General features: G+C 36.6%; 1 protein-coding gene across 2 annotated transcripts; it reads left to right on the top strand.

Moving 5' to 3' along the window:
* The first annotated feature begins 2,000 nt into the window (after positions 1-2,000).
* LOC127121464 (uncharacterized) lies at positions 2,001-2,876 on the top strand. Of its 2 annotated transcripts, none has more exons than XM_051051956.1 (2): positions 2,001-2,460; positions 2,595-2,876. In XM_051051956.1, the coding sequence occupies exons 1-2, from the start codon at positions 2,095-2,097 to the stop codon at positions 2,622-2,624; spliced, it is 396 nt and encodes a 131-aa protein (XP_050907913.1). In that variant the 5' UTR covers positions 2,001-2,094; the 3' UTR covers positions 2,625-2,876. The 2 variants fall into 2 exon arrangements, with proteins under 2 accessions (XP_050907913.1, XP_050907914.1); XM_051051957.1 differs by having other exon boundaries at positions 2,001-2,457.
* Positions 2,877-13,817: the final 10,941 nt, after the last annotated feature.

Below are 13,817 nucleotides of genomic sequence, written 5' to 3' on the forward strand. Positions count from 1 at the left end.
CTTTATCTCTTTAACTTGGATGTTTGAATTCTATTGAGAACAACAATGAAAAATGTAAACTTTTGTTACAGAGATCAAATCGACTTACATACATGTACAAAAATAATTGTCGATAACAGTCATCTCTCAAACATTCGACACATACACTATTACGTGGCCTCTTGTCCTCTGCTTTTCTTCCATGTGTCTTCAGTTTTTGAACTGCTGTAAAACCATTACTTATGTCTAAAAACATCTTCAGGTCTTCCAATGCCTCTACCGAGAATCCTCTATGTCGAACTTTGTGACATTGGTGTCGAAAATATGATTTATCTATTTGTACTTGGCCTGTATTTTTACCTCACTTCTCCTATTGTCGAACATGCTGAGTCGAAAATCCCAGGCTAACAGTATTGCACTCTCAAAATACTAGAATTTAATCCAAATAGATGTTAATATTGATGCTTATTTTATAGTATATGTTGATCATCTACTTCTAACAGGAAATAATGTCAACTTCTTAAACAAATTTAAGGTTGACCTTACTGCAAAATTTTCACTAAAAGATATCGGAAGGCCAAGTCATTTTTTTATTGTCAAACTCATTCCCACAGCCAATGGAATTTTCATGTCTCAATATCATTATATTCGAGACATGTTGCAAAAAGAAAATATAATCAATGCCAAGCCAATAGGAACTCCAATGTCTACTACTTGCTCTCTTGGCATCCATGATGATACACCTCCATATAACGCTACTTCTGTTATCATGGTATCTTTGCACTATTTATCTATCATTATCCCGAATGTGGCATTCATTGTCAATAAGTTGTCCCAATACATGCAAGCACCCTCGATAATTCACATGCAAGCTCTCAAACAAATTCTACAACATGGAATATTGAACTCACATGCACATTATCTCACACAATCTCCATCTAGTTGCAACAAGGAATATTTAACTCATTTCTTTTTGTGACGCGAATTAGGATGGTAACATTATTGATTGAAAGTCCACTGGTGTCTACATAGTTTATCTTGGACTCAATGTCATTTTCTGGTCGTGCAAGAAACAACTCACAACTTCTCCTCAAAAGAGACCCAAATATTGCACACTAGGAGCTTTTATGGTTATATGAAAACTCCTATTGAAACTTATGATCAAAATTACTCATATGCCCTAACATGTTTTGAGATAGTATTGGTGTAACATATCTTTGTGCAAATTTAGCGTTTCACTCACGAATGAAACATTTAGCTATCGATTATCACTTTATTTATGGCATTGTTGTACAAGATGAACTCAAAGTGTCTCATGTACCTTCCAGACATCAACTAACATATTTACTAATAAAATCAATCTCTCGATCTCAACATGAGTTTTTTCTCTCTAAAATTGACGTCCTTGATCACTCCTACATCTTACATGGACGTATTAGCACAATCATATATGGACGTATTAGCACAATCATATATACAACTCTTTGATCCTTGTCTTAGATCCTCAATTATAGTAATTATAGTAATTATTACAACTTGAAAATATTGGATAACTGCTATTTAATTAGATAGTTTTATTACCTTATTCTCGGCAACAAATAAATTACAACATGATGTACGATCCTTTATTTGTTCCACAGACTACATAAAAGAACAACAATAAAATATACACATTCTTTATTTTCTATAATTAGCCCCTTCTAAAAGAAACTAGTTAACATCCCTTCTCTTGTATGAATATATTACACAGCCCTATAGAAACATCTAAATATAATACGTGTATATTTTAGTTTCCGGATTCAACTATAAACATAATAATTACTTAATTTCACTTTGTTGTGTGATAAGATTGTTTACTAATGCAATCAATAAGCTTGATGACGTGTGGTTAGTTATCAAAATAGTTATAGTTTAACAAACTTACTAACTAACTAACTAGAAAACGGTTAGAAGTCAGTTAAATCAGTTACAGTTATTTGTAAAGCAAGCTTCTATATATTTCACATCGATCATCATCATCATCATCATCATCATAAATCAGTCTTGGAAGAAGATTCTAGAGGTATCTTGCATACTACTCTGTTGTTTCTGAGAGAGAAATCCAAAGGAAACACCATGCCAGGTTCACATATCATTGACATACCACCACCCGAAGAAGGAAAAGATGATGACTCCGGCTCCAGCTCCAGCTCCAGCTCCAGCTCCGACGAAGACTCCGACGACAACGACTCGATGAAAAATCATCCTTCGTCCGTTTCAGGAGAACCATCAAAAGCCAACTCTCCTGGATCCTCACCACCCAAGGTTCCTCCGTCGTCACCGTCATCATCGACTGTATCTTCTACGACACCGCCCAACTCTGGTCAATTGCAACAACAACAACTACTACAAGCTCCTCCGCAAGATGATCATCATGAATTCGTGGGCAACCTCATTCTCAGCTTGATATTTGTCGACGCCATTACTATTACCTTTATGGTGGTAACATCATCTTCTTTCTTTCATCTTCTTTCATGGAGTTAAATATAAAAGAAATCAAGAAATTATTGATATTTGTTCATATTTTATTTTAATAAATATTTAGTTATTTTTATTTCTCTGACCTGTTGTTTCAGGTGTGGTATATTTTTCATAGAAGGCCATGATCACTACTGTTATTGATTCAGCAAGTTCAAGCAATACATGTGATAATATGAGAAGCTGAATCAAATTTACAACTATAGTGGATAATTTTTGCCTTGACTTCATTGAGACTAATGTTGAATATGATTTCTTTGTTAGCATTACAACCATTTGTAGTGTAGATGTATTGATATTATCTGCATACACACATTTATAGTTCCTATGCTTTTTACATAATATGAAGGATATTTGAATAAATCTCTTTTTTTCTTTAAGGTAGCATATTTTTAGAAGTCAATAGCAACAATCATATGTATGATATCACGTTTATATTTCGTTCTCAAATATTTTTGCGAATTCAGCCTATAAAATAATGATTTAATTTAAGGACTTTGTGATGAACTAGAAATTAAATTTCTTTTTTAAAGGAATTATAGTATGACTGTATTTATTTTAAAAAAAAAAACAGATGACTCGTAACCTCGTTTATAGCACGTGAGCTTAAAACGGATGATTTAATAAATTAAATTTGTAAAGTTGATACAATTATCGGTTGAAAAAAATTATGAATATAAAATAAGATAAAAGTATAAATTAATTGAATTAAATTTAAAAAAAACAATAGACTTGTGAAAAATAATATTTAGCAACCTGGTTTTTAAACATTTGAGCATATCACCAATAACACAACAATACGAGGAAAGAGAAGCTCCAACTTCTCTCTATTTCAAAACCACACTTTTCTAATAACATTTCATCCCTAAACCTAAAATCACACTCGTCTTTTCAACTTTTTTAATAACAAGATTTTCAGCAACAAGGTTAGAGAATGGTTGGCAACAAGTTAGAAGACAAAGGGAAAACAAAATACATTGGGATTAGGCATGAGAAAGGCGGGTCGGAGACGGTTTTTACGTCCCCAAATCCAAATCTCCAAATAATCTTCGTTTTTTGTCCCAAACTCAAATAGGGATGGAGAATAAAATTCAAACTCGTCACAAACGGGTTCGGGTATCCTCATCCCAACACCATACATTTAGTGAAATCAAATTTTTTAATAGAAATATTTATTTTTTTCAAAATCAAATTACATTACAAATAATAAAATAAAACAATCTAAAAAATTTTCATACGTACATTTCAAATATTTTAAATAATTAATACAAATCAAAATATCAAAACATTGACCACTTATTTAATATTCTAAATTATCAAAAATAAATAATAATGTATATAATGAAATAAACAAAGCGGATTCGGGGGCGGGTTCGAGGTGGGTACTTGTGTACCCGTTACCCGACTCGTCCCCATATTTTATAATCGGGGAAAACCCAAATCCAAATCCAAACCCAATCAAAACGGATTTTCCCCGTCAATTTCGGGGCGGGTTCGGGTGGGTACCCGCGGGTACGGGTTATGTTGTCATGCCTAGTTGAGATAATGTAGGAACATCGAATCATCACGACAAGAAGAAGTTCAGAAATATATATTTGTTCTTCTTCATCACCTTCTCGGATAACTTTGGTGCCAAGGAAATGTATAAGGAATTTGAAAGCTTTAGAGACATTGATGAGGTTGTCATTCTCTCCAAGAGAGATATTAGAGGTAAGAGGTATGGCTTTGTCAAGTTTTTTGAGGTTAGAGATGAAGACAACCTTGTATTGAAGCTTGACAATGTCATCATTGGGAGGAGAAAAATATTCTTTAATGTTCCGCGGTTTCAAAGAAGTTATCCTCACAAAGCAGAAAGTAGTGGAAAATGAAATGAGAAGAGGTGTGATCATTCAAGGGGGGTCCAAACCAAATTGTAATGAACATATGTGATGAGAAGGTTTTACATCCCGGAAAAATTAGTTCACCAACCGAGGTATGAGATCGGCGAAATCTATTCGAACACATGAGTTCTTTAAGGCTGAGTTGGCATGACAATCGAGTATGGTTAGATTAGCAAACCGGATTTTGGAGCTGTCATCCACTAATTGGAAATCAATTAGGATATCAAAATAAATAAGATAGTGCTGACTTCCTATAAGCTGCGAATAATCTGGTTAGTGCAAGTCAGATCTGATGACACAATTAAAATGTCATCTGAAGGGTCATAAGAAACAGTTACAGGATGATACATTATGGTAAGAGAGTTATACTTAGTGATGATATGGATGTTACATGGAAATTATAAGGACGGAGGACATTATTGACATAAGTATTTATGAAGAATATGGAAAGTCAAGCAAGGAGATGGATACCTATAAATAGGAGGATGTTTAGAAGGTAAGGGATGGGGAAAAATGAGACAAATACACAAAACAGACACTCCAACCATCTATTTTAGACTCTCCTTGACTGAAAATAAGGAAGTCAACTTTTTAGTGTTTTTTAGCAATAACATTTGACGCCCACATTGGGGTCTCGGTAAAACTTGCCCAGGCCACACAAAACCATCATCAAAAACGTTAATACTTCAGCTGGACGATGCCAGGATCATCTCCCGGTCGAAGCGACCCACCTCTGCCATCAGATTTAACTCAATCGCTCACAGTGGTAGAAGCACTTCGTCAACAAAATGAGGCTTTGCAAGACAGTGTCCAAGTTTTGCAAACACAAAGTCTTCATGATGGAGATATAGAGTACGAGCCTCTGGACTCTCAACCTTTATCCGAAACTATATGGGATGATCAAGTTCCAGAGAACTTCAAGCCACCGTCACTAGTATCTTTCAATGGTAAGACTGATCCACATGAGCATATTGTTGCCATCAATAACCAAATGACAATAGTAGGGACTTCTAACTCACTCAAGTGTAAGATCATGGTTGAGACCTTTAAAGAGGGTGTTTTTTTTCTTTGAGGTGGTATATGAGTCTAGCCAGGTTCTCGGTCATCAGTTACCAAGACTTAACCAAGAAGATGGTATAACACTTTTCGGCAAGTAAGCATGGGAAAGTGTCGACTACCAGTCTATTTAACGTCCGACAAGGGCACGTGGAGTCTCTCCGAGAATATATGGAAAGATTCAATAAAGAGACAATTAAGGTATCTCATCTGAATCAGGAAATGTTTGTCAGAGCATTTCAGCATGACCTTAAAGTTGGGCAGTTCAATGAATCTTTAGCATAAAAGCCTACGTCCAACATGGATGAAGTTATAACCCGAGCGGAATGTTACATAAAAGAAGGGGAAAGTAACATGGATAAAAGTGTTGGTGTAAGCCCTAGAGGCCAATACTTTTGGTACTTGTATCGAACTATTTATTAATAATAAAAGGCTTTTTCTTTATTATGTTTGTTTAATAAAGTTCCTAGAATAGCTAGTCCGTTTAATGTATCAAGTATGACTTAATCATGAGATCACATTAAACATAAGGACATTATTCTTAAAGTATCCGTAGTCAAGCTTTATTGTGAAGTGGGATAATATTAAAGCATGAAGACTATTATGTTTATATACTGATGATCACATCTCATGGATCATGGATAAAGAGTTATCAAGTCTTAAACATATGTATGAATATTAAGAGTAATATTTATACTGGATTGACCCGCTATGAGAACCCTATATAGAATGTTATGCAAAGTGTCATAAGTTATTCTCATGGTGATAATGGTGTATACTACCCTTCGACCTGAAACCACTATGGACCCTAGATGTAAAGTCGAATGCCTTATTGCTGATCAAACGTTCTCCGTAATTGGATGACCATAAAGACAGTTGATGGGTACTCCACAAAGCATGCTAAGGGACATGAGTGACCTAGATGGAATTTGCCCATCCTGCGTAACAGGATAAATGTCTATGGGCCAAATATTAAATTGGACAAGGATGACACGGTCTATGCCTTGTGTTCAATATAGACATAAGGACAAAATGGTGATTATACACATAATTATTATCAAAGAAGGATTTGTCAGATCACATGACATTTTCGTGTCTTCGGTGGCAGTGATGTGTTGCTAGATACCGCTCACTGTTTATTATGTTAAATACGTGATTTAATATAATTGCCAATGCCGCGAAAACCTATAGGGTCACACACAAAGGACTGATTGATGAGAGATAGAGTAATTAAGGAATACCGTAATGTACGGTGCCCTTAAGTGAATTATAGAACATCGTAAGGTACGATGTACTCAAGTAGAATACGAAATATGGTAAGGTACCACGCGCTTAAGTGATTTTGGCATATTATAAGATATGGGCCATATACACTTGAGTGGGCTTTTTAGCTTGCAGCCCACACAAGTGGTTCTATAAATAGAACCCTTGTGTAGAAGCATTGTAGCAGTTGCAATTTCGTTTCTCTCTCTCTCTCTCTGTAAGACCCCAATTTTGACCCTAAGATCCCTCATGGCATCATAACATTGCATTCTCATAGCCTCAAGGATCATAAGCATCTTGGTTCCCTTTGCCTTTGGGTGGGACTCCTTGTGATTGGTTTGAGATCACCAAGCATGTTTGAATTATATATCATTGTTTCTCTTATTTTGGTTTACTAACCAAAAGCACAAAAATGTGTCACTAACATCTTTTGTTTGAAGCTTGAGTATCCTCTTAGGCACTTTGTAGATTCTATTCGGGTGATCAGTCAATACAAGGGAATGACGTGGGTTACTTCCAACATGTTCCAATGGGGTTTATTCATCATTCAAATGCTAATCCTGAAGGAGCAAGAATCCGTTCCTGAGCTGTCATGCTCGCTAGGCGAGCATACTGGTTCGCTCAACGAAGAGAACTCTCATGCTCGCTAGGCGAAGCGCGCGCATTTTGGAAAATAACAAAAAAAATGGGCTTGATTCTGAGCCCACCAAATCACCAATATTAGGTTATAAATACCAGAGCTTCATTTGAGAAAAAGAGGCTGGAGACTATTACAAACCCTGGATTATCAGAGAGAGACTACCTGACAGAGAACTCAGAGCAACCTCCAAACAGCTCTGAAAAGTTCACTCTGACTCACACACTTTCGCCTCCGCCTCACGCAAACCCTAACATCGCTTTGCAAACCCAGCCGTGCCTTTCGAGTTTCATCGATCTCTCCCATCAGGTATGCCCTTATTCCCATTACCCTATGCTTTTAATTTGAATACTCTAAATGTATGAGGTATCATTCAGTTTTTGCCTACGGGTTTGGATATGCATGAATGTGTAAACAATACCTTGAATGTTTTGATCACTTAATTTCTGAGATGGATGCCATAGGGTCTGGAGTCCCTAAAATTGTATTGTTATCAATGGGAAATCTAGAACCCGCAGGCGCTCGCTAGCACTTTCGCTAGGCGAGCCTGCAGCGAAGCTTCGCTAAGCTTTCGCTAGGCGATGCAGCAGCGGTCGTGACAGTAGTTGTTTTTTCCTGTTTGCTCTAACCTGTTTTGTGTTTGTTATGGTATTGTTTTCTTCTAATTCCGTCATATTACTCTAACCTGTTTGTTGAGTTTTTGTGAGGGCTCACATACTCTCGCAGGGATAAGAATAGCATGCTAAGGGACAGTAGTTGTTTTTTCCTGTTTGCTCTAACCTGTTTGTTTGTTATGGTATTGTTTTCTCCTAATTCCGTCATATTACTCTAACTTGTGGAAGTTTGGACATTTATTGAGTGAGAAACTCCACTTGTTGAGAAATTAGCTTGTTTTGGGTAAGAATAGCATCATTGGTATTTAATTCAAGAACTCCCGGTTTCCTTTGTGAAGGACTACGGTCATGTTGACTTTGACGATCATTGAGTGCCATCCGGTCAATAATGACTTTCGTCTCTTCCGCATTCTTTGACATAAGAGAGCCACCCGCGGTAGCATCCAAAAGTGTCTTGTGAGTTGATTGAAGCCCATTTAGAAAAATATGGATTTGAGTGAGTTCATCAAAACCATGGCCTTTGCATTTTCTCAACATTGACTTGAATCTTTCCCAAGTCTCATTTAGAGACTCGTTGCTTCCTTGAGTGAATACCGCAATAGCCGTTTTGGCTTCCATGAATCGGGATTGAGGAAAATATCTTTCTAGAAACTTTTCTTTTAAAACATTCCAACCCGTCATCACTCTTGGTGCTTGATCAAGATACCACTCTTTTGCCTTTCCCACTAATGAGTGTGGGAATATTCTCTTGAATAATGCTTCTTCACGCGCTTCCTCTATTCCCGTAGAACCCGTAATATCAGAGAATTTGACGAGATGGGTATACGGATCTTCATGGTCCATTCCGGTGAATGGATTTGCATAAAGGAGTTGGAGGATTCCGGTCTTCATCTCCGTGTTCCTTCCACCACGAGCAAATTGGGCATTCTGCCTTGGACTAGTTGCGGACATTTCGGTAGGAGTTTCATCCGCCATGTTTTCTTCACAAGTTTCTACACCCACTTCTTCGATTTGAACAAGTGAAGAAGTAGATACTTCTTCTCTCCGGTTCCTCTCTTCGGCTAGTTTCCTTCTTCTTCGTGTTTTGCTATTGAGCTTTCGGAGTGTTCTTTCAATTTCGGGATCGAATTGAAATTGCTCCTTGGTAGCCTTTTCTCGCATGCACTAGAATCTACAAAACTAACAAACCAAGTGAAACACAAGAGTGATAGTAATAAAAAAAACTTAGAACAACGAATTATTGCAATGTTTGTAATATCGAACACCAATCCCTGGCAACGGCGCCAATTTGTTGAAAATTATATTTCCGACAAATATTTTAATATCGTATCCATAGAGATTGGTTGTTATTACCGTCGTTCTATAATTCAAATTGTTATAAGTTTAAAATGTAACCAAGTTGTTTTGTTTGAATAGTTATCTTTTGAGTAAAATGACACTAAGACAATAAAAATAGTTTTAATCAAATATAAAAGGCTTGGCAAGATTGGAGTTCACTATCCAAATTTCTTATGTTTCCTTAATGACAACTATATGAACTTAAAATTATTGATGATATTCAAGTATCCTCTCAATATCATTTATTTCTAAATGATATTGTGATAATCACTATATTAATGGTTAAATGATTTCTCTACCTAACTATCAATATAGCAATCTTTAATGTTTGATACAAAAGAAGAGTAGTGTATGAATCTATTTCTACAACTCATTCACTACTTGAAAGCATATTTTAAGTCAAGACTTGAATAATCTTTCTCAACAACAACTCAAATCTGAATATTCAAAATAGGGCAAAAATATCATTCATTGCATCAATATCCTTTTGTCACATACAAGAATCAAATGGAATACATAAACAAATAGGAATAGCTACTACCTCCAATCTTGACAAAGTGGGGTTTAGCTCCTCATCATCATTTTTGACAGCAAAATGAAATACCAAACTCAACTCTGTTTTTCTTCTGCAACTTGTGAATATTTTTTCCTTTTTTTCCATTCTGTTTTTTAAAGAGTTCATCCTTTCCTTAAATGTTCATTTTGGTCTAAAACTGAAAAGCACTCTAAAAATGATACAAAACTGTCACACTAAAGTTGGGTTGAAAATGGAACATTTGGCCCAAACCAAATGCTTGTTGTTTTCGCAAGGTTCGCGGCGCCAACCCTGGTCGCGGCGCGAACTGAAGCAATTTCAGCTTCTTTGCCTTGCAAGCTTCATTTAAATATTTCTCCTAAAGTTTTGTTCTTCAAATGCTTCCAAAATTCCATTGAAACTTCTTCCAAATTATGCTTATGCACTCCAATGTTCTCTTGTCCAAAAACTCTACAAAACTAACAAATACGTGAAATATCTACTCAAAACATAATCAATTAAACTTAATTGCATTTTTACTAAATTGTGAGGATAAAAGTGTGTAATTCAATAAGAAAATGGTAAAAGGGACCAATAAAAATATATGAAAAGTAATGCTAATTGGTCCCTAACAGTAAGTCCTAACCCGGACTTGAGTGCATATTGAGATAGGAGGGTGGTATAGTCAAGTTGGCTTGGGTGGAGTAATCCCGAACAAGTTGACTTAAGAATCCTCCAATAAGTGGAGGCCCCTTTAGGGATGGTATTTGTTGAACGAGAAATCGTGAAAACATTTGTTACCTTTGACCTGGGAGCCCGAGAAGCTGATGACTTTAGTATCCCTTTACCCTACTAAGCCTTGTTAGGACGTAGTGTGGTAACTATGAAGGTGTAAACCTAAATTAGTTGATACACGATACTACACTCAGATGAGTTTCTCTTAAGAATTTTATTGGTTGACAAGTAGTTGTCCAAACCGGTAATATTAGAAAGATGGGATTATGATTCTAGGAACTTTCTTAGAACCTTGGTGCTCGTCTTGGTGATAAACCCTTAGCACTTACCTTGTTGGGATGGTTAGACCCATGGCCTCATGCTCGTGAAGTCAAACCTATGAACCCCATGTATTTGACACCTTGCATATGTTTGTTGATCTTTTTGTGTTTGTGCATTCATACATTCATGCATTCATTAACATAATCTTAATTAAAGTCTTCAAGGAACTTAAAGGCATTTGTTGAAAATATCATAGGTATTTTTTCACTATGGATTTTGGAAGAAGAAGAACTCAAAAGTACACTTTCAAAAGTCAAAAATTGGAAGATTTAAGAGAGCTAGGATCTTTGGTGGTTCATCCTGAAGACTTCAATGGCAGATATGAGAGACTTCTACCTCTTTTGAAGACCAACATGATGTAGGGGATTCTTGCTACATTGGTTTAATTCTATGATCCATTATACTGGTGCTTTACCTTTCCAGATTGTCAGCTTGTGCCTACCTTGGAGGATTTTTCTCACTTGATTGGCCTACCCATTCCTAATAAAGTCCCCTTTTCCGGTTTAGAATAAATTTTGAAGCATCAAGACATTGCAGAAGCTACTTATTTAAGGATGTCTGAGATCAAAGCTAATCTAACTACAAAAGGAGGAATTCTTGGCTTACATGCTAAATTCTTGATAGAGGAAACTCGTTATTTTACTAGCATGAAGAGTATGGACACTTTTGAGGCTATTCTTGCCTTTTTCATCTATGGATTGTTCCTCTTCCCTAATGTCAATGACTTTGTTGACATTAATGCTATCAAAATATTCTTAATTGGAAATCTAGTTCCTACCTTGCTTGCAGATGTTTACCATTCAGTCCATCTCAGGAATTTTCATAAGGGAGGAATTATCATATGTTGTACAACTCTGCTCTACAAGTGGTTTATTTCGCACTTGCTTCGATCTACTATCTTTTGGGACCTCAAGGATGGTTTGCTATGGTCACAAAAGATTATGTCCCTCAATCATTCTGACATTGATTGGTTTAATCGTGCTTATGAGGGGGTGACAATTATTGATAGTTATGGTGAGTTTCCTAATGTACCTCTTCTTGGTACAAAGGGAGGCATTAACTACAACCCGATTTTGGCTCGCCGTCAGTTTGGATACCCAATGAAGGACAAGCCCAACACCATCTTCTTAGAGAATTTCTTTTTCAAGGAAGGAGAAGACAACAAAGCATTCAAAGAAAAGATTGTGCATGTTTGGAGCCACGTCCATAAGAAAAGAAGAGAAGTTCTAGGAAATCTAGATTGCGTCTCTTTGGAGCCTTATCTCCAATGGGCGCAAGCTAGGGCCGTCAGTTTGAGAATTCCTTATCCTTTACAAGACCCTTTGTCTTTAACTGTTAAATAACCTTCTCTTATCTTCATGGCTGATGCGGAGAAGTTCAAGATTACTTTGACTAGGGCGCGACGAGAAAGGGATACTTGGAAGAACAAGTATCAGATAGTCCATACAGAGAATGAAGAGCTTCAAAGACACTTGAAGCGGAGGAATGATGAAGAGCTTGCTAACAAGAAAAAAAAGGTGTAAGAAGATTTATTTTCCTCTAGCATTAGGCTAGTTTCTGGTTCAGATAATCCTCCTACTTCAGGCGCTTGGAAGATGATTGTTGACAAGCTAGTGGTTGAAAAGGATCAAATGAAGGACCGAATCAAGGAGCTTAATAGGAGGCTACAAAGAGGGATTGGATCTTCTTCTCAGCAGCTTCCTTAGGATTTTAGATATTTTCTTTGTGTCTTTTGAAATTGTACTTCAAAAAATTGTAATCTTTCCGATATTAATGAAATGAGTTTTTGAGTATCAAAAGAGTAATGCTTCTCTCCATGATGTTTGCAATAATTGTGTTTATTAAAATTCCTTAAAAGACATTTGCATTGCATATCATGCATCATTCTAAACATTACATTTTTTTTTGTATTCCCGAGACTTATCCTTTTCCTTCACTCCAATAGACAAGTTGTTTCATCGGTACAACACTTGAGCTAGTTGTTAGAAAAGGATGGAACAACTTGAACAAGAAAACCATGAACTCAGGGAAGAAACTAATTAACTCAAAAGCAATTTGGAGAGACTCAAACAAATTATGGAAACGCTGGTGGCTGCTCAGAATCAACCATCCCCAAAGCCTATTCAAAGAACTGTGATTTCAGAGGTCGTGTCTACGCCCATTTCTGTGGCACCTGTGAACGCTCCTCGGTATCAAATGCACCCCAATTTCACTTGGGGTATGCCACCAAATTATGTACCAGAAGGTTACCTCCCACAAGCTCCTGAAGCTCCCGTAATTCCTACTGTCGTGTTGGTACCACCTCCCGTGATACACACTACTCCATACCATGAAGAACCCATCTTTCATGCCACTCCAAGTGAGAGTATGGGAGCATATGAGAAAATGGAATAATTCCAAGATCAATTTGTCGAGATGCAAAGAGAGATTAAATTCCTTAGGTGAAAATATCTATTTGGGAAGAATGTCCACGATCTTTGCCTTGTGCCAAATGTCAAAATACCAGCCAAATTCAAAGTACCTGACTTTGAAAAATACAAAGGGGATTCTTGTCCGAGAAGCCACTTAACTATGTATGCCCGAAAAATGTCCACTCAAACTGACAACCACTAGTTGATAATTCAATACTTTCAAGACAATCTGACTGGTTCCGCTCTTAAGTAATACATGAACTTGGATAGTGCTCATATCCTCACATTCAATGATCTAGGTGAATCTTTCATCAAGCAGTACAAGTATAATGTCGACATGGCGTCGGACAGAGATCAACTCTGAGTTATGTCCCAAAGAGACAAGAAAACTTTTAAGGAATATGCACAAATATGGCGCGAGGTTGTCGCCCATATTTGTCCTTCTCTCGAAGAAAGCGAAATGACTAAGATTTACTTGAAGACTCTAAGTCCTTTCTACTATGAACAAATGATAGCGAGTGCACCAAGTGACTTCACTGACATGGAGAATAT

This window comes from Lathyrus oleraceus, chromosome 2 (assembly GCF_024323335.1).
Source record: "Lathyrus oleraceus cultivar Zhongwan6 chromosome 2, CAAS_Psat_ZW6_1.0, whole genome shotgun sequence".
NCBI classification, from domain to species: Eukaryota; Viridiplantae; Streptophyta; class Magnoliopsida; order Fabales; family Fabaceae; genus Lathyrus; species Lathyrus oleraceus.